The sequence below is a fragment of the Falco biarmicus genome, chromosome 4, assembly GCF_023638135.1.
Source record: "Falco biarmicus isolate bFalBia1 chromosome 4, bFalBia1.pri, whole genome shotgun sequence".
Classification (NCBI taxonomy): Eukaryota; Metazoa; Chordata; class Aves; order Falconiformes; family Falconidae; genus Falco; species Falco biarmicus.
The window spans coordinates 65,434,978-65,461,594 of record NC_079291.1 but is presented as its reverse complement, the minus strand read 5'-3'; the positions used below and the strand labels follow the sequence as shown (position 1 = coordinate 65,461,594).

General features: G+C 61.0%; 1 protein-coding gene across 2 annotated transcripts; it reads left to right on the top strand.

The window, feature by feature from the left end:
• Window positions 1-8,013: 8,013 nt before the first annotated feature.
• Window positions 8,014-23,610, top strand: LOC130148765 (nuclear receptor ROR-beta-like). 2 transcript variants are annotated; one of them, XM_056337709.1, is made up of 10 exons: window positions 8,014-8,196; window positions 16,252-16,337; window positions 16,442-16,583; window positions 16,925-17,338; window positions 17,755-17,876; window positions 18,287-18,419; window positions 19,458-19,565; window positions 19,931-20,041; window positions 20,403-20,515; window positions 21,096-23,610. In XM_056337709.1, the coding sequence occupies exons 1-10, from the start codon at window positions 8,190-8,192 to the stop codon at window positions 21,255-21,257; spliced, it is 1,398 nt and encodes a 465-aa protein (XP_056193684.1). In that variant the 5' UTR covers window positions 8,014-8,189; the 3' UTR covers window positions 21,258-23,610. The 2 variants fall into 2 exon arrangements, with proteins under 2 accessions (XP_056193684.1, XP_056193682.1); XM_056337707.1 differs by lacking the exon at window positions 8,014-8,196 and having other exon boundaries at window positions 12,956-16,337.
• The last annotated feature ends 3,007 nt before the right edge of the window (window positions 23,611-26,617 follow it).

Here is a 26,617-nt window from a genome sequence, read left to right as displayed (position 1 = left end):
CCGGCGCCCGGCCCTGGGGAGAGCCGGGGAAGCCATGCGGAATGGCAGATCTGGGCCACTGTGCCAGCGCCGGCGGGGGACACGCCGTGGCAGGGACCGTGGCCAAGGACGGGCACGAGGAGTCTGCTGCAGCAAGCTTTCACGCGAGTTTTTGTTCCCATTGTGGTGCCTTGACATCCAGCTGTGATGCACTCACAGTGCCCAGGGATGCTTTTCCTCTATTCCCAACCAGCCCAGACAAAATGGGGTTTGGAAGCAAGGACACCCCAAACCCTGGCGGCACAGCAGCTCCAGCAAGCAGCAGGGTGTTCGCAGCTGCCCTCCCGTGCGTCCGCCACTGCAATCCAATAGCTGAGGGCGAGTGATGCCCGGGCGGTGGAAAAGTGGGTCAGGCACATTGGACACCATGTGCTTCTCCTCCCCTTTCACACTCCTTATCGCAGTCCTGATGGTAAATAAACCAGTCCGTCTCCTCAGCAACCCAGCTGGCTGCTGGGCCGTGCTGGGAGCGGAGTCCAAGGTGAGCCATGGTGCTGGTGATGGGAGCCAGCCCGGCCAGCCGGGACCCAAAGGATGAGCAATAACCCCCAGTCCATTGGCACGGCACGGCATGGCATGGGGAACGGGGTCTGCCCGGCAGCCAGGAAGCCCCATCCCGGGAACCAGTGTGGTGGGTGTGTTGGGAAAGGTGGGGAAAATCCATTCCTTGGTGTGATGCTGCCTCTGCAAAGTGCACTGAGTTCCTTGAAGCTGCTCGCTGGTTCTGACAGCCTGAGATGGGAAAACTCTGGGAAATGGGAATATTTGCCACCAAAAAGCACAGTGAGGTGTTCAGGGCACTTTTAGGTTAAGCATGTCCGTGAGACGGGCTCCCTCATGTTCCCAGCAGCAGGAGCAATGACAGAAAGCATCAGAGCATCCCTGACCCACTGACCCACAAAAAAGAGGCATCCCACAGGGGCTGCACCCTGTATCATCCGCCCGAGCATCCCCCTCCGCAGGTAACCCCAGCGGCTCCCCTTGGGCACGGCTGGGCCACCGTGACTCCCCCTCCAGCTGCTTAAATCAAGCAGAGCCCTTTGTTTTCTGCTTTCATATTATTTAATTCTCTTCTCCTCACTTGCACTGCAGGGGCAGCAGCTAAGCCCGGGGCTTTGCTAAGCCGGAATCGTATTAAAAGAACAGAGAGGAAGAGAGTTTCTGGTGCTAAGCTGCTTGCGGTAACAGAGATGGATTTAAGGAAACTGCTCCCATAGCGATATTATTGCCCCAAAGCACCCAGCCTGGGGGAAGGCAGACCGGGATGTGGGGAAAGGGATGGTCCCTGTTGGGATACACCAGCACTGGCACCGCAGGGCTGGGGGGGGGGGGGGGGGTTGCCTGAGGCCACCCGGTGAAGCCCCCTGGGGTGCAGCCAGACTGGGACCCACAGCTGGGTCTGGGAGCGGCCCGTTTGGTGCTGGGCAGGCAGCGGTGGGTGGCTCACCTGGGCTTTGGCTGTATTAAAAGCTAAGTCCTCCGGCATGGCTTTTTCCAGAGCAGCAGCCAAAAAGGTGCTTACAGGGCTGAGGCAGGAGCCTGCCAAGCCTTAATTAGAGACGCTCAGCGGTGCAGCGTGCTAATACGCAACCTTTTGCCTCTGGAGGCCAGGATTTAAACCGCAGAGAAATCATCTCAGGGACGTGGGTGCTGAGGTTGTGTTTGTTTGGGTGAGTGGGGAAAAACCTCCCTTCCCTACACAAACCGTGGCAGACCTGGAGCTGCCAAGACCCCCTGACCTGTTGGTTGGTGCTTGGCATCCCCAAAACGGCTCCCTGGTGGGATGCAGGATGACCTGAGTCTGGGCAGAGGGAGGAGCCGGAGCAGATCCCTGGGTGCTTTCTTCTCCCCTGCTTTTTTACTCGCCCTCTCTCCGCATTAACATGTTAACTTTGGCCAAGAGCTTTTCCCACTGACCTACTGATCTTTCCTATTTCGGTCCCTGGAATTAAGGGATTGCTGGGATTAACTTGCGCTAAAGCCTCCAGATCGGCTCTGGAGCGGGACGCCCAGGTACGGGCACAGCGGGCAGCTGGGGGCACCAGCCGGCAGCAGGAGGAAGCCAAGCGGTGGCCGGTGCCCTGAGTGCGGGTGGGTGGGTGCAGCACCCCATGCTCGAGTGCCTTGGGTGCTCTTGGCTCCTGCGTCTCCTCTCCCTGGGGTTTTGGACCCGCCGCGATCAGGGCTGAGCACCCACCCAAGCAATGGGGCAGGTGGGGATGCCCAGAAGCCCCCCAGGGATGGAATAGTGCTTTGAGGACCACACTGCACCCATCCTGCCCAGCAGCAGGGATGCCATTGAGGGTCTGGAGCCAGCCGGGGCGGTGCGAGGCTGCAAACGTGGCTGCGGCAGCTCCAAACCCCTTCCCAGGGAAGCAGCTGGTTCCCGTGGCAGAGCCAGGACAAGACCCTTGGCCAGCACCATTCTCCTGCCCCAAGCCCCAGCCCTGTGGTCCCACTGCCATCCCCAGGTGAGCCCCAGTGGGGGGATGCTCCGCACCTGTGTGGCTGCTCTGCTCCCGGCTCAGAAATAATCCTCAGATACCCCCTTTTCACCCTAGTTTGGAAACTTCCCCCAAAGGTGGGCTGCTTTTCTGCCTGGAGAGACACCCCCAGGGAGCCCCCATCCCACATCCCTGCCCCAGCCCTGGGGTCCCCCCTTGCTTGCCGGCGGGCACGGGAGAGGCAGCATCGCATGAAATTCGGCAGTTTTGAGGCTGGGAAGTTAAAAAAGATGGAGGTGAAGCGCGGGGGGGGGGGGGGGGGGGAAGGGGGGGGGGCGGGCAGGAGCAACCCGGCTTTGAAGGTGCCTGGAGATTAACTCAAGGCCACGGTGGAGGCTCGGAGACTTTTACAGCAAAACCTCATTAAGGCGAGAGGGGGGGAGGCACAGAGAGCAGGGAAATCTTCTAAGCAGGAGGAAAAACGTTTGATTCAGCAGAAACAAGTGGGAAAAAAGCCCCCTCACGTCCCCCCACACTGCTTTTATCTGTCTCGGGGGGACTGGGGCGGAATATGAAATCTGCCCCTTTCCTCTTTCCTGTTTATCTCCTAATTATTACGCTGGAGATTCGGCAGCACCATGCAGCGCCTGGGCCAGTGCCAAGTGGAGGCTCTGCTGCCCCAGCCGGGGCAAGTGCTGGGGGGAGCTGCCCAGGGAGCCCTTCTGTACCCCCCTGCCTCTGGGCTGAACCCCCCGGGGCAGCAGAGAGGGAGGGGGTGGCACGGATGGGCCAGGACCCTCCTTCAGGCACCATTATTTGGCCATCATTTGTGCAACGAGGTGCACCAGGGCTCTGCAGCCCGGCCGTGGGAGACGCCGCCTTTGCCCCCTCGGCAGGACCCTGGAGCCCGGTGGGGCAAGCGGGGTGCTGGGCTCAGCAGAGGCTGGGATGGCCAGGGCAGGGGCCATGCCCCCCCATAGCGAACCCCCCAGGCAGATGCTGCAGCATCCTGCACGCCTGGTGCCTCGGCCCACTGACCTACTTTGAGCATCGCTTCGCCACGGGCGCGTGGGGATGGGGACAGGGATGGGGACAAGGATGGGGACAGGGATGGGGATGGGAAGGGGAATGCCATGCTCCAGCCAAGTGGTGATGCGATGCACCATCCCACCCCAGGGGCACCAACAGCCCCTGCCCGGGGCACAGCAAGGTCCATCCCAGCTGTGCCCTGTCCCCCCCGCAGCCCCTAACAAAGGCTCAGCAGCCACTAATTGCTTGGGGCCCCTCGGGGTGCAGGGTGAGACCAAATGCCCCTTCTCTGGCCCACTGGCAGCTCTGCTGGCCACGGCTCCAATTAGCCTCATTATCCTGCATCGCCACTGATTAAGGGCCAGGTAATTGCTGCAGCACTGGATGTCCCTTATAGCCGCGCGGCAGCAGCTATTGCATAAGTGCCGGGAGGGCATTACGTGAGCGGGTCAGGCCAGCCCAGGGGCTCCAGTTACACCTGCCTGTGCTGCCCCCCAGCCCCCACGCAGCCCCCAGCCCTGGGTGGGGACAGGGACAGCCTTGCATGGGCTGCGGGATGCACAGGCACGCTCCGCTGCTGCCTCACTTTCCCCTTTCTCCATGCTCTGCTTTGCACCCACCACCAACGCTGGTGTGCCTAAGCGACACCCACCCCATGCCACGGCCCCACGCCGCGGCTGTGCCAGCCTTTGCATAACGAGCGCCGTGGGGCAGTGACTCACGCTGCTTCGGCAGGGCCACGTGCCCAGCGCCATGCCAGAGCCAGACGGCTGCTGGGGGCCGGCGTGGGCAGCGCAGCCATGTCTCGCCCCCATGGTCCGAGGGCACTGGCACAGTCTGGCGCAGCCGGGGGGACCCTTGTCCTGCGCCGCTAAAGCGCTTTGGCAGAGGGGTTGGGAGGAAGGGTGACCGCGATGCCACGGAGAGGACAAGGCAGTGGGCTTTGTCCCTGAGCAGGGGGCTCTCTGTGGTGTCACCCCCACAGCCGGGGGCCATGTTAAGGCTGGGGGCTGCAAGCACTGCGGCTCCCCTGCAGCCACCCTGCTGCCACCCTCAGCCTGGCACTGGGCCACAGGACCCCTGCCCAGCCCTGGGGCACACCCCCACGCCAGCACCTGAGGACAAGGTTGGGGGGCACTAACGCTGCAGCCCCCATCAGCGGGTTCACCCCATGACCCGCTCCCTGCTGGCAGGTCAGCGTTCCCGACGGGAAACTGAGTCACGGTGAGGCGAAACGACTGGGCAGTGCCCACGGTGGGGAGCCCGTGGCAGAGCCACCGCAAGAGCTGGCTGGCCCAGCCGGCTGTGCCGGGGCTTGGTGAACACGGGGCAGCCCAGCACCCCCAACGGGGGGGCTCGGTGGGCACCGAGGCTGGGTGAAAAGCTGTGGGTACAGGACGGGATAACGTTGGCTGGGCAGGCGGAGAGGTTCCCCTCCAGCTGGGTGGGGTGCAAGCTAGAGCAAACAGTGATTAAGGTGCAGTGGCGTCATCCCAAATTCCTGCTCGCCTCCAGGCCAGCCAGGGGCTGGTGGGGCCAATGCTGCAGCGGAGCCGTGCTGGTGGTTGTTTGACATGGCCATGGTCTGGCAGCGCCCCAGTGTCTGTCCTGGCCCCAACCACAAAGAGTCAGTGGTGAGGCTGGGCCAGGGAGGAGGGGAAGGAGAAGGGCTGGATGGTGGCGGGGTGGCAGAGTTTTTGGTTCTTATCCATTCCTTGTGACCATCTCCTGCCCACGCCACCAGTGCCTAGGTCTGCTGGTGCTACCTGTGACGGGCTGGATCCAGCCCCGCTGGACGCGTCCTCTGGCATCACCCAGGCGAGTGCAGCTCCCTGGCACTGAGCCCGGGTCTGGGAGCACCCAGGCACCTGACGGCAGCTCTGGCCCCTCCAACCCTGCTGCACCCCCATCGCTGGGACCAGCACCGGTCGATGCCAGGGCCAGTGCCTCTGCACGGGCCGGCTGCAAGCAGAGCGGCACTGGGCTCCACACCACAGCACCTGCAGCAGGAGACAGTTTTAGGGGAAATTTGGTGACCTGCAGTGCTGCTGCATCCAAAACAGCCCTGGGCAAGGGGAGGGGAGGCCCTCCTTGCTCAGGAGCAAATGTTACTCCAGGGGCTCAACTGTCACCACCAGCAAACTGGCTCCACCTCGTTTCTGTCTTTGCTGGGACCAGGATTCTGGTTTAAACCTGGCCAAGTCCACAGGGTAAGGCCCTGGCCAAGATAAAAAGGGGTCCTGCTCTGGTGTAACCTCTCCACCTCCACCCTTATGGCCCCAAAACCACGGGGCCAAGTCCCAGACAGACCTGCAGCACCCGGCACCCGCTGGGCTAATGCCGGCTGGCGTTGGAGGCTGGGCGCCGGGCACGAAGGGTTAAGGAGAGGGTACGGGAGTGGGTGCGTGGGTCCAGCATTGCTCACGACAGGCGTGGTGCCGTTTATGTAACCTCATACTTTTGGGTTGCGCCGGGGCACGCGGGGAGTATTTTTGCTCTCGCGCTGGTGCCATTTGGCCACGACTGTCCCAACAGCAGCAATCAGGGCCATGCAGGGCGAAGAGGCGACTGCCTTTTGGGAGGGGCGAGTTCGCCAGGGCCGGACCTGCGTGCCCCGAAGAGTCACCACATTGCTCCCGGTCTCAGTTTCCCCATCTGTGAAATGGGGCTAATGAGGCTGACCTCCTTTGGGCAGTGTCGGTGACCTCCAGTGATGGGCACAGAGGCTGTGCCCAGCCGGAGCCAGGCAGGATGTGTGCTGGGGTGGGATTTCAGGGGCTGTCCAGGGCTGCATTTACAGAAGCCCTGCTGGAAGCGGGGCCTGTGAAGACCAAATCGAGATGTCACCCTGCGTCCCGTCTGCGTGCCCATCCATGCGGAGCGCAGCGGGGAGGAGGAAGGAAAGCCGGGAGGAAGGAGCGAATCCAACCAGAGAGAGCAGCGAAGCTGTTCACAATCCCCATCAGCAAAATCATGTCAGACAGCAGCACTGGAGCGCAGCAGGCAGCGCAGCCCCCTCAGCCCCCCGCACCCCCTCCACTCCCCAGTGTCCCCCTCCCTGGCTGTGGCTGCTCCCATGCCAGAGCGGAGCAAGAAGGTAACTCAGCACACGGGTGGGAGCACACAAAGTGCCACTGCGGCTCAGCCCTGCCACCACCACCCGCTTGCACCGGTGCGGGGGGACAGTTCCAGGAGCAGGGGTGGGCAGAGCCCATCTACCACCTGCCCCGCAGTGCCCCTGCACCCCTGGCTCAGCCCCGGGCTATGGGGTAGATGTGGATTGAAATTGTCCTCTTCAGCCATGCTTCAATGCTTTAATTTAAGGGTCTGGGGGCTGTGGTGCCCCCGGCAAAGCCCAGCTGCAAGGGCAGGGGGGAGTCTGGGGAGGAGGCAGCGATGCCGTGTGTGTGACGATGGTGGTGGCTGCATCTGTGCCCGTAGTGGATGTCACCTCCATGCCCACTGGTGATGCCCATGCCATGCCTGTGGCCATGCCCGCTGCCTTGCTTGTGCCCACAGCAGGTGCCACATCCATGCCTGTGGTAGACGGCATGTCCGTGCCCATGGTGGATGCCCTCTTGCACACACCAGGTCTCCAGGCCACTGCCACCACCCCCAGGACATATGGGCACCCCTGGGCGCTGCTGAGCACCAGCCACATCCCTTGCACCCCGAGCCCTGTCCTAGCCACACCATGGCCCAGCCGCCTCCACCCCTGTGCTGTGGCACCCTGGGGATCCTGGTGACCTGGTGCAAGAGTCACACCACAAACCCCAGCCGTGGGGCTCTGCACCGCGCTGACACCTCTGGCACAGCACCACAGGGCCTCATTGCGTGGCCCAGAGCCGTGATTTCATTGCCTCTATTATGGCAGCACGTTGGAGCGCCCCGTTATCCAGGACAGGACCCCCAAAAACCTGCAGCGTGAAGGATGGGGTGGGAATGGCTCGCTGCCCCCCAGGCTTCCCACTGCCTCTGCTGTGCCCCTCCCGAGCCGTGGGTCCCCTGCCCGGGGCATCCCCTCGGACCCAACACCTGCACCCCGGCATGGGGACACGGTGGGGGTCCCCGAGCTTCCCACATCCCCCCGAGCGCCGGGGGGCTGCACCTTCTCCAGGCCGCCCCCCCGTCCTGTCCTGCCCGGGGGTCGGGGGGGTCCCTGTGCCAAGCGGGGCGGCCGGGGGGGGCGGCGAAGCAAAGCGGCGCAGTGATTCAGCGGGACACGCAGCCGGCCCCGTGCCTGGGCGAGCCGGGACAGGCCGGGCACCGGCAGGGCCCTCCCATGGGCGGGGGGTGCAGCGCCGAGCCCCCCCTGCCCGGGCCGCCTGCCCCCCGCCCCGGGCGTCGGGCACCCAGGGGGGCGCCGGGCAGCCCGTGTCCAGCACCGGGCACCGGCGCGGCGAGGATGGAGGAGGAGGAGGAGGAGGAGGAGGAAGGGCAGGAGGTGGGGCTGGAAGTGAAACCGATTTGGGGGGGCGGGGCAGGCTCGTCATGTGAACGGCCGCATGCTCGGGCAGAAGTGGGTCAGCGGCGCCGCGGAGGGGCAGGTGCCAGAGCCGCCCGGTGCCGCCCGGTGCCTCCCGGTGCCGCCGCTCCCCGCCCCGCCGCGCTCCGCCGCAGGGACCCCCGCGCCGCCCCATGCGCCCCCCGGCGCGCTCCTGACCGCCGCCGGCCACCATGCGAGGTGAGTGCGGGGGGCGCGGGGGGCCCGCCCGGCTGCGGGGGGCGGTGGCAAAAGTTGTCCCCGGTGAGGGACACGGGGGGGGACCCGACAGCAGCCCCGGCGGGGACACGGTGGGGGGGACCCGACATCAGCCCCGGCGGGGACGCGGAGGGGGGACCCGACAGCAGCCCCGGCGGGGACGCGGGGGGGGACCCGACAGCAGCCCCGGCGGGGACACGGGGGGGGGACCCGGCATCAGCCCCGGCGGGGTCGCGGGGGGGGACCCGGCATCAGCTCCGGCGGGGACACGGGGGGGGACCCACAGCAGCCCCGACGGGGACGCGGCGGGGACCCGGCATCAGCCCCGACGGGGACGCGGCGGGGACCCGGCATCAGCCCCGGCGGGGACGCGGCGGGGACCCGGCATCAGCCCCGGCGGGGACGCGGGGGTCCCGGCATCAGCTTGCCAGAGAATACGGGGGGGGACCCGCCTCAGCCCTGGTAGGGGACACGGGGGGACCCGCATCAGCCCCACCAGGGACTCGGGGGTCCCACCTCAGCCCCGCTGGGGTCGGTCTGGCTCCTCCAGCTCCCCCCTTCATGAGGAATAAAATTTTTGTTTATTTTGCTTCGCTTTCCGACGCCGGCTTAGACCCGCTCTTAAGCTTTTCGTCGCACTAAACCCCTTAATCTCCTCCTCAATATGTTGCTCCCACCAGGGCTGGATTTATTGTGTTTCTTTCCCCCTTTCCCCCTCCTCGTGGCTCCGGGGCCACTTGGCCCAGGCCGGGGGGCAGGAGGGGGGCTGCTGGGGGGGACAGATGAGGGACCAGCCGCAGTTTGGGGTGCCCCTCACCCAGGGAAGGGAGTGAGTCGCACCAGCACCTGCCTGGTTTTACCCGTTGATAAAAAAGGTGATTCCTACTTTTCACCCCTCCGCTTTGCAAAGCAGGTGGCAGGGAGGAGGAGGAGGATGATGGAGGGAGGAGGGCTCCGGCGGGACAAGCCACCTGGCCTGGTGATGGTGACGCAGCGGTGGCCGGACCCAGCTCCCCCCTCCCCCCCTCCCCGTGCCTGTTCCCAACGGAGCTGCTGGGAGCGTGGCTGGGACCTTACACCCTGGGGTGGGATTTTTATCCCCCGTTAAAGTGTTTTTCTGTCGTCGCCTGCCATGCCCGAGCCTTTCACCCCTCTTGTGCCCCTCCTTAGGTGTGTTCTGGGGTGCATGTGTTCAGGTGGGGGACTGGGGGCACATATTGAGGTGCGTTTTGGGGTGTTTGGACCAGGATGGACATCTTTTCGCTCCTCAAATCGGTTTTCCTCCCTCCCCGGCGCAGCCCTGGGTGCTGCGGCTCTGCCTCCCGCTGCACTCTTGTGTAATGGTGGGGCTGGGGCCAGGCGAGGATAAGCCGAGCCCCCCACATCCCCTTCCCACCCCGTGGCATCCCGGGATTTCACCTTTATTAGTACGGAGGGAAGCATTAACGCATGCCTAATTAATAACACTGCCTGCCTTTTACGTAGCACCTGCACAGCCAGCACCAGGCTTAATTAGCAGCTGGGTAAACTTTTCCTTTTTTAAAATTTTCTTTTCCTTTTCCCCCACCAATTACTGTGCGTTGGCCCTAATTAATGGCCAAACCCCTCTGATATCACATCGTTTTCCCCTGTCAAGTGTTTTTCCTGCGGTCCTGCCCGCCGCAGGGTCCCCATCTCTCGCCGAAGCCTCGGTGCCGCATGGTTATGCCAAATTGATCCAATCTCTCTTTTCTTCCCCGAAACCGCCACCGCTCTGCCCTGTTCCCGGGGGGCCACGGCAGCTCCTTGCTCCTGTCCTTGCTGCGCCGCGGCTGCGCCAGGGCCGGGCAAGAGGCTTTGCCTTGTATAATCCTATAGGGTTTCCAGCCCTCCTGCTCACTTGTTTTGCAAGCGGCGTGGCGTGGAGCGTGCGGTGGCTCGGCAGCCTTTCCGACTTGTCCTAGTGACCTAGATCTGTCATTGGAAAAATCAGAGAGGGTGGAGGAGGAGCTTCCCTGTCCGTTTAGGCAGCGTGGTGCACATGCTTGGCGCAGGCGAGGATGGCCAGCACCCATGGGCCCTCCGGCACCATGGCTCTGGCCATCCCGGGTACCATGGGATGGGGATGGCCATGCCCTTCGCCTCCCGAAAATAAGGTTGGAGGAGAAAGGTGGCCACCGGCAGCGTGGGGTCCTGAGGGATCCAGCTGGGATTTGGGATCCTCCACTCCAATAACCCCGGCAGTGGCAGCACCTGGAGGAGGAAGGTGCGGTGATAGGGGATGTTGGTCCCTGACCCCACAGCTGGGCCGTGCTGGCAGCATCCCCAACCCGTCCTGCTGTCCCTCCTCCCCGTCACATTTAACTTTGAACTAGGCACTGGCTAAATCACACCTGGTTTTGTGGCGAGTGGTGCCTTTATTTAGCCCCATGGAGATAATTCCCCCCCCCCCCCCGATTTAGCCACAGAGCTGGAGGGGTTCTTCTGCCGCTGCCTGGACTCTCCTTACCCCGGGTCGGCAGCAGGGCCCCCTCCCCACCATCCCACCTTTGCCACCCTCCTGTGCCAGCCAAAGTGTGGGACGTGCTGGCGGGGCCGGCCGGGAGGCGGGATGCGCAGTGTGGGAGCTGGTGAAACGCAGCAGCCAGGGCAGGAGTAGGGTGGTCCCAGGGGGACCCTCACTGCCTGCTTGCCTCTGCTGGTGGGTGAACTGTTTGCTGCCGTCTCCAAGCTGGGAACACACCGCAGCATGGGACAGGGGGAAAATGGCACTTTGCTGGGGATCTGCAAAGCCACCGGCTGCGTGGCCACGAGCGAAGGTGGCTGGAGGTGGCCCTGGGGCAGGGGGAAAGCAGCCGAGTCCTCTTCTGGCCCCAAATTTCCAGGAAATCTCTGCTAATCAATTAAGAAACTGGTTCCCACCTCCAGCATCAGGGCCAGAGTTGTGTAATTTAAATTTTCCATATTGCCTGCGTGGCCCCGGTGCCCCTGAAGCCCAGAGCCTGTGCTTCGAGCATCACGCCCAGGCTGTGCCTGCTGCAGAGCGCCCTGGCCCCGGCCCCTCCGGGGTTCCCCATGGGGTGCACGGATCAGGGTGTGATTTGCCAGCAGCAACAGCTGAAATGCCAGGATACTGGGGGACCCCAGGGTGCTGCAGTGCAGGAGCCTGTTTGAAAATAGAAAAGGGTGATAATTGCCTTTATTTGATTATTTATTCCTCCTTCACGACCTTCCCAAAATGCAGTGACGGGAGTTGCTCTGGGGAAGCGCAGTGGTCCCCCAGAGGTGGGTGCAGCTGGGAGCAGTGGCTGGAGGTTGCTGCAGGGGGTGAGGGAGCAGAGCTGGGTTTTGGGGCAGGGGTGGGCAGGTGGGGTATCCCCGTGGGTCTCTGCATGTCCCTGTGCAGCTGGGACCCTTCCTCCTCCCCCTGTTGTGGGTGAGCTGGGAGGATGCTGAGCTGGAGGGGAGGGGATGGTGGTGGCTGAGCATCCGAGCATCCCAGTGCCCTGGCTGGAGCTGGGGAGGTGAGGGGGGGCTGCGGGGCTGCTGCTAATTACCGGAGGTGCCCACCCTGCGGCATCGATCGCGGCAGCGGGATGGGGCACGGACCTACTTTCCCAGCAGGTTTGCTGGGTAATGAACCAGGGCACTGGGGACCCCCCGGCCGTGGCTCTCGCCTGGGCGGCCGAGGGGGTATTTGGGGCAGGGATGGCCACAGGGGCATAGAGCCACCTCTGAAGCCCCTAGAGCTGGGCTGCTTGCCCCTACCCCACCCCCCAGCAAGGGCCACTTGGGTCCCAGGGGTGGGTTTGCTCCTGTGGCCTTATGTAGCCCCCGCAGGGGAGCAAGTGGCCATATCCTGACCCCAGCCCCGTGGGTTGAAGGGTGTGCAGGCTCACCCCAGGAGTTTTGGGGTGATTTCCCCCCTCCAGCAGTGAGATTATATGGCCGAGGGGTGGGATGGGGGGGAAGAGGATGAGGATGGGGCCACCTGTGGCCATGGCCTCACAGGTGGAGGGTCCAGACCCCTGTGGCTGGATCCTGCAGCCCCTGCCTTGTTTTGGGGTGCAAAAGAGATGCCCACCCTCAGGGTGGAGGTGATGGAGAAGAGGGTGTGCAGGCACGGGAGGAAGGCTGAGTCTTGCTCCGGGGAGGGTGGCTCTGGCTCTGCCCAAACCACCAGAACCACCTGCCCAGTTCGGGGAAGCTGTGCTGTGCTGGGGGGGACGCACATGGCGGGTCCAAGGGGGCGACAGGGGACCTGGGGACCGTGCAGTGGTGGACCCATGTCCCCCACGGAGAGCTGCAGCTTGGGGCAGCAAATGGGCATCCCCAGCTTGATGTATCCCCCCAAAATGCCCCAAAAGCCCCATCCCCAGTGGTGGGGGGCTGGGGGGCAGCCCTGTCTCCATCCCGGTGCGTCTGTGGCCGTGGGAAGGGTTAACGGCCGTGGTGTTACACAAGCTCGTGGGGCCACGGGCAGAAAGTGTGTCAGTGGGACAGGATGGCTCCAGCCACGGGCCAGGGCTGATGGCCGATGGCCACCACCACGGCCGAGCCCCACGGCCACCCGGTGCCACAGTGCCACTTACATAAAGGCTGGCCGGTGGCAGCGGGCTGGGAGTTGGGCAAGAAAGTGTTTGCAGTGGGAGGAGAGCAAATACCACGGCTGGGACATTTTAATTGCTGGCTGGAGATGATTAATTTTTTTAACTCCCCCCCCCCCTTTTTTTTTCCCTGCTCCCTATTTTAGCCCAGCCAGCCCCAGGGAGAAGTTTTGTTGCCTGCAGCCCCCCGGGCAGGGGGTAGGGGTTTGCCTCCCCCTAAGTGACCCCCCATTTTACACAGCATGGCTGATGCTCACTGAGTTGTGGTGGGAGGAGGAAGAGCCCAGCGGTGGGGAAACTGAGGCACAGCAGTGGGGGTCGTACCCAGGATGTGGGGTCTGCTGTGAAGTTCCATGGTGAGATCTGGAGGATGTGGGGTGCCACTGTGGCCACCCCACTAGCACCCACGTCCCTCCCTGTCCTGCTGGTTTTGCCCCAGGGGGATGTCCGGGGGTCCAGGGGGGAGGATGTGGCTGTGGCACAAGGGAACGCCGAGGGAGCTGGCACGGTGATTCAGCCGGGGCTTACAAACAGAGCGGCAATTAAACACTGTTCTGGGCTCTAATTGCCACCGCTCCGGCGTTATGGACGTATCCCCACGTCAGTTATTTGGGGCGAACGTCTTACGAGCGGGTCAGGTGCTGGCAGCGGGCATGGCTGTGTAATTAACAGGTTGCTAATTAGAGCCCCAAGAGGCTGCGGGTACATGGCAAGCGGTTGGAGCTTCTCTGCAGCATCCAGGGGTGATGCTGGCTCCGGAGCAGCCAGGACAGCATCGTCCCATGTACCCTTAGCCCTGCCCACACTGGCTGGGGGAGGGGGCTGTCAGGGGGCTCCCCTCCACCTGGGGGTGCACGGGCAGGATTTGGCCGCCAGCACCCCACAAAGCCACCACCATCATTGGGAGCCGGTGGGTGGCTTTTGGGGCCCTGTGGGGTGAGCAGAGTGGGTGCCAGGGGTGCAAGGGCCGTGCTCAGCCCGTCTGTTTTGCCAGGCACGCGGTGCCGGTAATTGCGGGGGGCCGGGAGTATCGGCCGCGGGCGTGAGGGTGCGGTGCGCCAGCGATGGGTGCATCACCCCAGCGCGCCCGGCGGCTGCAATTACGTTGCATAACGAACCGACGCGGTTTCCTGCCGGGGGTGGCACCACCTCCCTGTGCCCCCCACAGTGCCATCACCTGCATCCCACCCCTGCGCTCCTCCCTGGACGATGGGGACAGGGTGTTGGGGTGGGAGCGGGGGGGTGTCCCCGTGGTTTGCAGGTTGCACCTTCTCCGGCAGCGCTGGCAAAGGTGGCAGCGAGAGCCGGGGTATTGCAGGGTGGCTCTGTCTGGTGAGATGGCGTGGGGGGCACGTTGCCCTGCCAGTGCCTCCATCCCCCCATCCCCCTGCCAAAGGGCTGACCCCGGGGCTGCGATGCCATTGCCACTGGGGAGGGGGCTGGGACTGGCATGGCTGCGAGGGTGCCCTGCCTGCTCTCTGCCCACCCCAGGGGGGTCAGCTCTGCTGCCCCAGGCCCAAAATTACAGCAGAGGGAGGGGCAGGGGTGGGATGTGACCCCCTTGGGTTGCGGGGGGACGCAATACACAGCCCTGGGAGAAGCCTGGCTTGGCAGCCCTGGGAAGGGGGGGTGAACCCCAAAATCACCTGGGGTGTTTGGGGCAGGAGCTGAACGGTGAGTCAGCGGCTGGAGGAGGGAGTCACCCCTCCGCCTCGGGAGGGTCCTTCCCCCTCATGGCTGGGAGCAAATCTGCCCCGAGGGGACAAACCGGTGGCAGCTCTGGGGGACTGGGGGCATCCCTGGGGGACCGATGGCATCCCTCAGGGACTGACAGCTCTGGGGGGACCGGGGGCATCCCTGGGGGACTGACAGCTTTGGGGGGACCGGGGACATCCCTGGGGGACCAATGGCATCCCTCAGGGACTGACAGCTTTGGGGGGACCAGGGGCATCCCTCAGGGACTGACAGCTTTGTGGGGACTGGGGGCATCCCTGGGGGACCGATGGCATCCCTCAGGGACTGACAGCTTTGTGGGGACTGGTGGCATCTCTGGGGGACTGACAGCTTTGGGGGGACCGGTGGCATCCCTGGGGGACTGACAGCCCCAAGGTACACCAATGGCATCCCTGGGGGACTGACAGCTTTGGGGGGACCAATGGCATCCCTGGGGGACTGACAGCTTTTGGGGGGACCAGTGCCATCTCTGGGGGACCGATGGCAGCCCTTGGGGGAGAGCATCCCAGGGGGGACTGATGGCAGCCCTGGGGAAACAATGGCATCCTGAGGGACTGACCGCCTTAGGGACACCGGTGGCAACCCTGGGGGACTGACAGCCCCAGGGGACACCGATGGCAGACCGGCTGCCTGGTGAGGCTCGCACTGACCCCGTCCAGCCTCCCCCCAAGCAGGAGGGACCCCAGGGCAGCACTGGGTGCCAGGGTGCAGTCAGTGCTGGCCGAGCACTGGGGCTCTCACCCACAAACGTGGCCCCTGCCAGCAGCAACCCACAAAACATGTCCCTCGACCAGAACTGGTCACTCCCAGGGGAGAAGAGAAGCAGAAGGGAATTACCCGAGCCGGGGATTTGCACAGGCCCAGGAGATTTGAAATAACCATAATCTGGCTGTGGGGGTTATTTTGGCATGGTGGCGGCTGCCCAGCACCCTTGAGAGCGATGCCAGGCTGAGCCCGGCCAGGGGCGTGGGGGCTGGAGCGGGGATTAGAGGGTGCAGAGATGCAGGGAGGCACGTACAAGTCCCGGGGGTGCCCTGCATCCCCCCCCCCGGTGCGCATGGGGCGGGCAGAGCCAGCCCAGCTGGAAAATGAGGAGGACGAAGCCTATTAGCAGCTCAGTGCCAGCGAAGCAGAAGCAGGGAGGGAAGCGGATTTGTGGGGGGAAGGGGGCCAGGACCTTGAGCTGGTGATGGCTATATCGGTCCTGGGTTTCAAAGGAGCTGCCGGGGGGGTGTTGGGGGGCCCCTGGACCCTCTGCTTGGGCCAGAGGAGAGCATCTGTGGCTGCGGGGATGGGATAGTCCGTGTGCCAGGGATGCCCCTGTCCTGGGTGTCCCCCCAGCATGCACACACCAGCTGAAAAATAAGGACAATGGTTCCAAAGCGGGGTCCGGGGCGGGCTGGTGCACAGCCATGCTGTGTTGTTGTAGCTCAAAGGGCTTCTCTACCCAGATCTTGCTGCTGGAGAGGATGGGGGAGTGGGTGGGGGTACCCTGTGTCCTGTGTGGGCCTTTTTGGGGGCTTCTCGGAGGTGCAAGCGTCCTTCAGGGGTCTGTGGGAAGGGCTGAGCTGCCGGTGCATCCAGCTCTCGTGCCTCAGTTTCCCCAGCTGCCGAGCAGGGCTGTGGCTGTCGCAGGGGGAGAGCCATCTCCCTCTTTCAGTTCAGTGGCCACCGTCATCACCGCTCTGGTTTTCCCCCTTTTCCCCCTCTGCCGCAGCCCAAATTGAAGTGATCCCTTGCAAGATCTGCGGAGACAAATCCTCAGGGATCCACTACGGCGTTATCACCTGCGAAGGCTGCAAGGTGAGCCCAGGGACACGCAGAGATGGGTGCTGGCGGGTGGGTGGGTGCCCGCGGGGGCTAGCATCCCACCGAGCAGTTTCCCAACACCACCTTATCCCGCGCAGGGCTTTTTCCGGAGGAGCCAGCAGAACAACGCCAGCTACTCCTGCTCCCGGCAGAGGAACTGCCTGATCGACCGCACCAACCGCAACCGCTGCCAGCACTGCCGCCTGCAGAAATGCCTGGCACTGGGCATGTCCCGCGATGGTGAGTCATGCCCGGGATCCCCAGGGGCCCGATCCCCAGGGGCCCGGCCGCTCCTCCTTGGAGCATCAGGCTCAAAGCTGCTCCCCCCGTAGGGCCAGTCCAGTGAAAGGATTTTGGGAAGCAAGAAATGCTTTTATGTTTTCCGTGGGAAAATTTAAGTCGATTCTGTTCCCTTCAACCCAGGGCTGGGGCAGGGGGTGTATCCGACAGGGTGCTCGTAGCCCCCAAACTGCACGCACCCCCAGAAGCCAGGACCCTTCCCAGGGCAGGTGGGTGGTCGCAGCTTCTGCTCTGTGGGGGTGAAGCTGCCCTGACATGGCCGCCCTCTCCTCCCCGGGCAGCGGTGAAGTTCGGCCGCATGTCGAAGAAGCAGCGGGACAGCCTCTACGCCGAGGTGCAGAAGCACCAGCAGAGCCAGGAGCAGAGCGGTGGCACCAAGGATGAGCCTGAGCCCCTGAGCCGCGTCTACACCACCAGCGTCAGCAGCGGGCTCTCGGACCTGGATGACATCTCCACTCTGTCAGACGGGCTCCTCTTCGACTTCCCCCTCACCCCTGATGGCAGCAGCACCTACTACAACCTTGACCTGCTCGCCTCGGCGCAGCCGTCGCCCGACCAGTCCAGCCTGGATGTGGCCGACGCCACGCTCATCAAGCAGGAGTCCATCTACGAGCTGATGCTGGAGCCAGCCCTGTTCGCGCACGGCACGCTGGAGGGCGGACAGCTGGCTGCCGACATCTCCATCCTTGAGATAGGTGAGCACTGGCGCGGTCCCAGCGCGATGCTGGGCACACACTGGGTGCGCAGCCCCGCGGGTGGTGCTCAGTGCAGCCCCAGGTGCCTTGCAGGATGCATCCAGCCCTGGGTGCTCGTGCCGTGCTGGCACCGTGCTTGCAGCGAGGTGCCAGCCCAGCCTCGGCTCCCGGAGCAGCCCCAAGCCCACCCCCTCCTCTGATGGAGCTCAGCACACCTGAGGTCACGCACAGCATCCCTCCCTCTGCCACGGGGATAGCCCCCGGCGCCCCATCTGTCCTCATACCCCCCAACAATGCACATGAGACCCTCTGGCCCTCCAGCCCCAGCAGCCCCTAGGACACCCGGGAGAGGATGGCACTGGGTGTGGGGCCAGTGGGGTCCTTAGGGCTCACCGCCTGCTGCCCTTGCCTTGCAGACCGGGTGGCCCAGAACGTGGTGAAGTCGCACCTGGAGACGTGCCAGTACACAACAGAGGAGCTCAAGCGCCTGGCATGGAGCCTCTACTCCCCCGAGGAGGTCCGCGCCTTGCAGAGCAAGGTGAGTGCCACTGCTACGGCCCCCCCAGCCCTCTGCCACAGCCAGAGCTGCGGCAGCCCTTGGCAAGAGCTGCTGCTGTCCCCTGCTGCTGCACCGAGGCAGGGATGAAGGCGAGGATGAGGAGGGTCTTTCAGAGCTTTGGGAGCTGCAAAAGCTCCTAAAAGCTTTTTTGGGGTAGGGGCTTGCAGTAGCAGGTCACATCCTGGGTGTCCCAGTGCCACCCCCCCTGTGGATGGCATGGCCCTGTGTCCTTTCCCTGCCCCGTGCAATGGGGCGGGGGGGATGGTGGGGCCAGGGTGGTGGTGCAGTGGGGTGGGGGGGACAATGGTTTCAGGGTGATGGTGCAATGGGGCGGGGGGGATGGTGGGGCCAGGGTGACAGCCCTAAGGACGTCCCTGCTGTGCCGGCAGAGCTGCGAGGCCATGTGGCAGCAGTGCTCGCTGCAGATCTCCAACGCCATCCAGTACGTGGTGGAGTTCGCCAAGCGCATCGACGGCTTCATGGAGCTCTGCCAGAATGACCAAATCATCCTCCTGAAAGCCGGTAAGAGCGGGGGGGCCCCACCATCCCCCTCGCACCCCCGCCATCCCCCGCGGGTCCCCAACACCTCCCCCAGCAGCAGCTGTGGTGCCAAAGTCATATCCCATCTTTTCTCTTGGCTAATGCTTTCCTTTTGGGATCGCCCCTCCCTTGCCGCCCCGGTTGTCCCCAGGCTCAGCTTCGGTGCTTGGGGAGGGGGCACTGGGCTGGAGGGACTTGGAGGTCACGTTCAAGGGTGATGGTAGAGAGAGGGACATGGGCAGTGGCCGCCCCAGGCAGAGGCTTTTCTCCATGGTCACCCTCAACCAAATGTCACCCAGAAACCAGGATGGGAATGAGCACGGTGGGTTTTCCCCTGGGTTGCCAACCTGAAGGGGAGCGGGGAGGGAGAAAAGGATTGGCCTCTTCTCCCAGCGAGAGACTGGGAAAAGCAGGGCGGCAGCAGCAGCACCCATGTCCCCCACTCATCCGTCTGCCCGAGCCGGCAATGCCGTGCCCAGGTGAGGGGGCCGAATATGCAAAAGCCCTAAAATGCCAAAAATGGTGGAAAAGCCTCCCAGTTTCTAAACTTCCAGGGCTGGGGAGCTGCGAGCCTCGCCCAGCTCAAGGGACATGTGCCAGTGTCCCGGAGGGTGCTGTACCCTGAAGCCAGAGCTGGCCATGCCTGACACGCTGGAGTTTAACTCATTCTTTCATTTTTTCCTTCCATTTTCTTTGCATTTATTTTGTTGTCACCCTTTCCTCTCTCGCTGCTCCACCATGACCTCCATCGATCTCTGTGAATGACTGGATGATATTTCCCTTTGGTGAAATATTGCGGTCACCATTGGAAATCTAAAAAAAAAACCCACAAACCAAACCCCAAACCAAAAACCCCAAACTGGATTTCTTGGAATAACCATTCTGCTCTTGGGAATGAATAATCCGGACTTCAAACTTGCATTGTGGGCTTTCCTCTTGTTTACGTTTGGCCCTGGGCTGATGGACCCCCCCTGCCCTGCCCTGCCCTGCCCTCGTCTGCGCTCTCTCTGCCTACATCAGGTTGCCTCGAGGTGCTTCTGATCCGCATGATCCGCGCGTTCAACCCCTTGAACAACACTGTCCTCTTCGAGGGGAAGTTCGGCAGCGTGCAGGTGTTCAAGTCGCTGGGTAAGCTCAGGGCGCTCCTCTCCTTTCGACGCCGGGACAGGGCTGGGGTTTGCAGCCAGGTGACACACAGCATCCCTGTGCCTGGGCTAAATCCCTGGGGGACAGGAGGGGGTGAGACCCCACATGGCATTTGCTCCCGCTCCCATTGGGTTGACGTGCGCTGCAGCTGGGACCCGCTTTGTGCCGCAGACCAGAGCCCAGCGATGCCAGGCATCCTCTGCTGGGGACCCCCCCGTCACCCATTTAATCTCCAAAAGCTTTCTGAGCCCTGGGTGCCTGGGGTCAGCGGGTGGGTGGGGGTGCGGGGGTGCCACCGGGCAGCACGGAGCTGTGACATCCCGCCCCTTCCCTGCTGTCCCCATCAGGCTGCGATGACCTCATCGGCGCTGTCTTCGAGCTGGGGAGGACGCTGTGCCGCCTGCAGCTGTCAGACGAGGAGCTCGCCCTCTTCACTGCCGCCGTCCTGCTCTCCCCGGGTATGGGGGGGCTTTGGGGGGAACACTGCAGCTGGGGTGGGATGGCGGGATGTCTCATGCTGAAGCTGGGCAGAGCTAACCTGTAAATCTCAGCACTGCTTCCTTGGTGGATGATTTAAGTCATTCCTGGGAAAAGAGGTTGGGGGGAAAAAATGCATCTAAAAATGCACAAAGTGCATGTGCCAAAGAGGAGGAGCGACGTCACCCACAGCGGGGTGGGGGGGAGGCAGAGGGGGGCCACCTGGCCATGCCACCATCCCCAAAACATCCCAGAGAGCAGGAAGGATTGAAAGAGCGAGAGGCCACTGCAGCATGCGGGTGGGAGACCCCTCGGTGGCACTGACCCGGCCGTCTCCTGTAGATCGCCCGTGGCTGACTGAGTCCAAGAAGGTGCAGAAGCTCCAGGACAAGATCTACGTGGCCCTGCAGCACGAGATCCAGAAGAAACACTCCACCGAGGACAAGCTCTCGAAGGTAGCGGTGCTGCATGTGTGCAGTGTGCGCAGCCCGGTCGGGCACGGCACGTGTGCCATGGGATGGCGGAGCCGGCGGCTGCGGCGGTGCCGCAGCTCGTCAGCCACACACGGGCAGTTTTTGTGGGGGTGAATCCTGGGACCTGTGGAAGGAGGAGGGGAATTTCTCTTTCCAAGGGTCGTGCTGCATCTCTGTTGTGGTGCAGGTGGAGGCAGCCATGCCGTAGGCAGCCCTGTGCTGCTGAGCCTGGCAGTGCGTTGGGCAGTGTGTTTTTGGGGCAAAAGGAGCTGTTTTAGGAATGCTTTGGGCAGGACAGACCTGGGACGGGGTGAGGGGGGCACCAAGGGGCTCCTCAAGCCCTCCCAGGTTCTGGTTGTCCTGTGGAAAGACGTGGGTTTGGAGGCCAAGCCATGTTGCTGCCAGGCTGCCCAAAGGTGGGGGGTGTCCCCTGGTGCTCCTGGCACTGGGCAGAGCCAGCAGTCCCCAAACCCACCTGTTTGTCACCAGGGGACGGGGAACAGCAGCGTGCGGGATGCTCTCCCAAGAAGCCAGTGGTCACCAGCTCCTTCTTTCCCTGCAGATGGTTTCCAAACTGCCCTTGATGAAGACCATTTGCAACCTACACCTGGATAAGCTGGAATTTTTCCGTCTCCTGCACCCGGAGACTGCCATGAACTTCCCACCCCTCTATAAGGAGGTCTTCAACTCAGAGCTTCAGTACAGCGACCCACGGGAGAGCTAAGGCTGGGAGCTGCTGGCCCCCTTTGAGTTCCCCAAAATTTGGAGACGAACTAAACTTCAGAGGTTTGGGGCTGTTTATTTAAATCAAATAATCAAACTCAAGAGAACCCGAGGGGGCTGGGGTATCTGCCTGGCCCCGTGTCCTCGCTGTGGATTGCAATAGCTCTTGAATGTAAAGCACCTTGAAGGAAAAAGCAAACGGACTTTGCCATACCAGTGAAATGAATGTGAAATCTCTGCTCGGGAGAGGAGATGCTCCTGGCAGTGGTAAGGGACCGACTCCTCCCCACAGTTCACGGATCCAGGGGAGCACATGCCACGCACACACTGCCGCGCTCGCAGCATGGCCCTTCCCGCTGTCCTGGCTGCACTCTCCATCTCTGATTTTTTTTTAAAATAATTATTATTTTTATTTTATTTTTTTTTACCCAAACACAAGGCATAGGATAAAGAAGGGGCAATGCAGACTTGGCTGGATAGGGGTGAGCCAGGCCAGTGGCAGCAGCTTTGGGCTCCCAGCTGGAGCTGAGGAGAGGGCAAAGGCAGAGCCTTTGCTTTATTCCTTCTCCCATGGGTGCAGCGAGCACACAGGGCATGGGGTGACCTCGGGAGCTTGGCTGAGAAAGACCCGGCTGTGGCCAGGGCAGGATTTGGCCCAGGATTTTCCCATGGAGGAGGCTGGTTCGAGGGAAAGGATGCCTGACATGGCGGGGGAAAAGCTTTGCAGGGTCTCCATGCCCTCCACCGCAGCATTTTCCCAAATGCCTGGCCAACTCCCTGTCCAGCTGGCTGACTGCTCGGCTTTTCAGAGCCGATGTGGCACGTCTGCCCGCCTCGTGCCACCTTTCACGAATCCCGAGCACTTTTTGAAGAGGGGCTTTGCCCTTGTGACTGTGGCCAAATCCTGGCTCCTGGCAGCTTTGCCCCAGAGGCAGCCGCAGGCATTGGTACGGGCACCAGGGTTCGGTGCCTGTCGCCGCACGTTGTCGCAGGCAGCGGCTCTTTGGGTGCTGGCTGTTGCATGTAATTTTCTTATTGAGACTTAAAACTGTGCCGTGGCTCAGCATCCAGAGGAGATTTTGTGGCCTTTCCTCCACCCAGCCCACAGCCAGTCCCACTGCCAGGTCCCCCTTCCCGCGGCAGGACCACTGAAGTGCACACCGCGGCTGCTGTTACAGGTTCAGCTGGACCCTGGCTCTTCCCCCCAAGGAGCTCTTCGGAACTGTTGTTTTGGGGTTTTTTCTCTATTTAGCAGGACCTGGGATTTTCTTAGGGGGAGAAGCTGCCCGTTGGGTTCAAGGGGAAGTGAAAGGTCCTTATTCCTTTCCCAGGGCATCGCGGTGTGATTGGGACCTGCTGTTCTGATCTTAGGAGACTCAAAGGGTGAAGAAGGGATGGATTTGTGGAGTGATGCTGCGATAGCCTGCAGCTGGCGGGGCTGCTTGGGGCACTCTATGGCCAGGCTTTGCAGATGTTTTTTCCGTCCCTATCCATGCTCCTCCTGCAGCAACTGCCAAAAGCTACAAGGGAAAAACCTGCTCCGAGGCAGCCCCAATTCTGCTGACAAAGGGCTAAAATCCCAAGCCCCTTCCTGCTTTGTGTTGGTTTCTTTGGGGTCCAACCCCTTTCTCTAGCAGCTTGGACCATCTCCAAGCGTGAGCCGAAGACTTTCAGTCCCATAATTGCACCCCTTAAATTAAACAAGCAGCTTTCTTAGCAATGGTAGGGGATATTCATGCTTTCAGTTAAAGACCGCCTAGGGAAGAACATGGACCAACCTTGACGAGGGGAGACTCACCAGGAAGCTGATGGGATTTCTGCAGAGAAAAATTTGGGACCGTGCTATTCCCTGGCAGCCACCGTCCGTCGCGTACAGCCATGAGCTTTCTGGTTTTGCTAACAGCCATCTGAACTGCTTCTTGGAGCATATTGGAGTTCGCCAGCCTTGTTTCTCTCCCCGATGGCATTAGAGCCCAGGTCTCTGGTGAAGGCTGCTGACCCTCCAGCAGCCTCGTGCGATGTCGAGTGCCAATGCATCGTTCTGCAGTGCGGCGTTCACCAGGGTGGGGATGTGCCGTGCTTGTTTCCTGCCCTCTCGGATCCTAAAGCTTTGACAGAAGTGAGAAGTCAGTACTGCCTTTTTCATCTAGAGGGTTGTGCCTTTTTTTTTTTTTTTTTTGAAGCATCATTTCCAACAGCACCCTTCGCTTCCTGGCTCCTCCCTGCAGGGAAAAGCACTCAAGAAAATGAATGTGCTTTGCGGAGGCGGCTCTCACCCTCCGTTTCTGCAGGACAGCAGCACTCCCTTTCTCAGAGGAAACAGCTGCGGGTGTTTTGAAATGTTTGGGGGGGGGGAGAAAAAAGCACACACCCTTATTTACATCCTCAGTATTTGTCAGCCAACGTGCACCAATGGTCAACGTCACTGTTTTCATTTCATCCGGCAAAGAAACCAAGAAAGCACCTTAAATCGGGAAAAGACTGAGCCCTTGCCACCGGTTGCATTTTTCTGGCTTACAGCACAGCATCCATCTCATGGAAGAGAGTTTGGATTCTGAGCAATAAAAGCCCCTGTGGGAATCTAGGGAAGACTGGAAGTATTAAACACGTGTAACTCAACCTGCCAAACTGCGGGAACCTGCACTTTTTAAAGTTCTCCTTAAAGGAACCGACTTGTCGATTAAATGATTTCTTGCCTGGGACGGGCGGTGTGCATCAAAAGGGATGGCAAGGGCACGCCGAACCCCCAGTGGCACTGCTGCTGGCCCCAGCCTGTGCTTTTGGCTTGCCCGAACGTGTGGGGCTGCGGTGGCTATGCCAAGGTCCCTCACACTCCCTCTGTGCCACCAAGAGCAGCAGCTCTGCAGAGCCAGGCATTCAGCTCGTAGGGAAAGGGCAAACGAAAAAGCCCAGGTAGAAATGCCTGAAAAAGGGAGATTTCCCCTCTCCCCTGCGCCAGAGCTGCATGGGGCCAGCGGAGATGACGCGCGGGAACCCCGAGCCCCCCGACTTGCTTTGATGCTCGGTTCTCAGCATCTCGGAGACATTGCCATGCCACTGGCCGTGAGATGTTTTGCCACTTTATTTTCAAACAGACCTCGGCAGCGGTTCCCTTGAGCGGGGCAACCTCAGTCACGAGGGATTGCTCTTTTCCATATGAAGATTCATTTTGTGTATGTTTGTTTGCTCTGGCAGTTTAGCTGAGTGTGCATTTCCACCTCCAGAACCCTCACACTGTGTATAAAAATGGATAAAATATATATAATATATATTCTTGTGAATGTTGGTGCAAAAGAGAAAAAATATATAAAGTTTCAGTCGGTTTTATGTTATTTTTTATCTATATGAATGAAAGGAAGAAATGGAAAACATTTTTTTTCCATTTACCACCCTCCACACACACCTACCTGTAGATACCAACAGGTTTTATGGAAATGTTTTACTTTTTAGATTTAGGAACATGCTTCTGTTCTCATTGAATGTTCTGTCTTGTAAGATTGTAATTTCTATTTTTTTAAAGAAAAGAAAATAACTAAATAAAATTTCTTCTTTCAGACCAGTCAGCTAGGAAGGGAGGGCAGGGGAGGGAGAAATGTTTATTTAAGGACAAAAGTGTTGTCTGAATTTTTCATGACGTTAAATAAAAAGTAATATAATGTATGGACGAAAAACTTTTTATTGAGGTGTATTCTATAGGTACATAGATGTATATTGCACAAAATTTACAGGAAGAAAAATAAAGTCTGTTTTACAAGGTAAAAAAATCAATAATGTTGGAAATAGTGACTGTGAGTCCCAATTTTAACAAAGGGTGAGGCTGGAAGCAAACCATGGAAAAACCTTTTGTTTTTCCAGCGGGCTCAGGACCAGGCTGTACCAGAAGCCCCGATCCAATGCAGGATTTGGACACAAGGCTAGATTTTAGATGTTGTAAGGTATTAACTGGCTCACTTAAAGCCAGGCACACAGTGGAGTGAGCCAGGGAAGAGGATGGATTTGTACCCTGTGCACATGCATTGGTCAGAGCCCTTGCAAGCACTTCCCAGCTGCCACACATCCCCCCAGCCTGGACACTCCAAGGGAGACCTGAGGTCTGGGAAGGGTCTTCATCTGGGAAACCTGTTTAAACACCACCAAGCTGAAGGCAGGACGGTGACTGGACCTGGCAGTACTGGGGACACATTTTGGGGCAGGGTGTGCGTGGCATCAACTAGTCCTAGGAGGGAAGAAGATCCATGCCCTGGATACAAGGATGCAAGGACTCCTCTCCATCAGGATGCAGACGGTTCAATGATATTGCTGTATATACCCCCTCCTCCGGCTGTGCCCTGCCCCCCGCCCCCGGGGGTGCAGGGGGATTTGCCTGTCATGGTGCCCTGGCTGTGTGGGGGCAGCCGGTGGGACGCCTCTGCTGGGGCCAGTGCTCGGGAGGTCTCGGGGAGCACAGGGCAGGCCTGGGGGGTGCCCAGGCCAGCTGCATGGCTCCCACCCCGGGGGGGGGGGGGGGGGTAATGTAGGTGATCCCCCAGGGGTTGTGAGGAGCAAGTGTGCAAATCTCATCCTCATTTCTCTCTGCTTCCCCTGACAATCTCACCTGGGTACACACTTCCTGTCCCCTTGTGCAAACCCAGAGCAGTTGTGTGGAGTTGTTGAACCACCCAGGAGCTGTGGAGCAAAGGAAAATAATGAAAAGGGATCCTTGTACCAGCAGGGTCACTAAATCCCAGGGTCTCAACTCACCGGCTCCCTGGCTGCTGCCACTCTGCCATTTGAAGGAAGCAGCACACGTCCTCCTTCACAGTTCCCACCCACAGGGTTTATATATTGCAGGGTAAACCTGGCTGCTGCCAAGAGCTGGGAACAGCTAGAAACAGGGCACAGCTTGCGGAGACATGGGGAAGGGTTATCATCCCATTTGGAGGCACAGGGAGCAGAGCTGGGGCGGCCGGGACTGCAGGGAGCTGCTGTGTCTGGTGCGGGAGCGCACAAGGACCAGCTGGAGCTGTGGCAACAATGTGGCTGTGGCAGCCCATGGCCCCACCAAATTGCTGCATGTTGGCACTTTTCTTTGGTTTTCATTTTTAAAAGGATGTTTTTTTCCCACAAAAATCATGGGGTTTTGGAAAAAAAAAAAAAAAAAAAAAGTTAATTAAATCATGGGAAATCCAATTAATGATACGTTGCAAAAAGTGACTCTTTAAAAACACCATGTTTATAAAAAATGGCCTTTCAGTTCCAGGGTAGATGCTGGGAATTGCCAAGGAGCGTGAAGCCAGCAGAGGACAGGTTCAAGGGGCTCCCGGAAGCACAGACACCCTCAACAAGAGGCGGCAGGACAGGATCTCCCACGCGTGTCTGTCC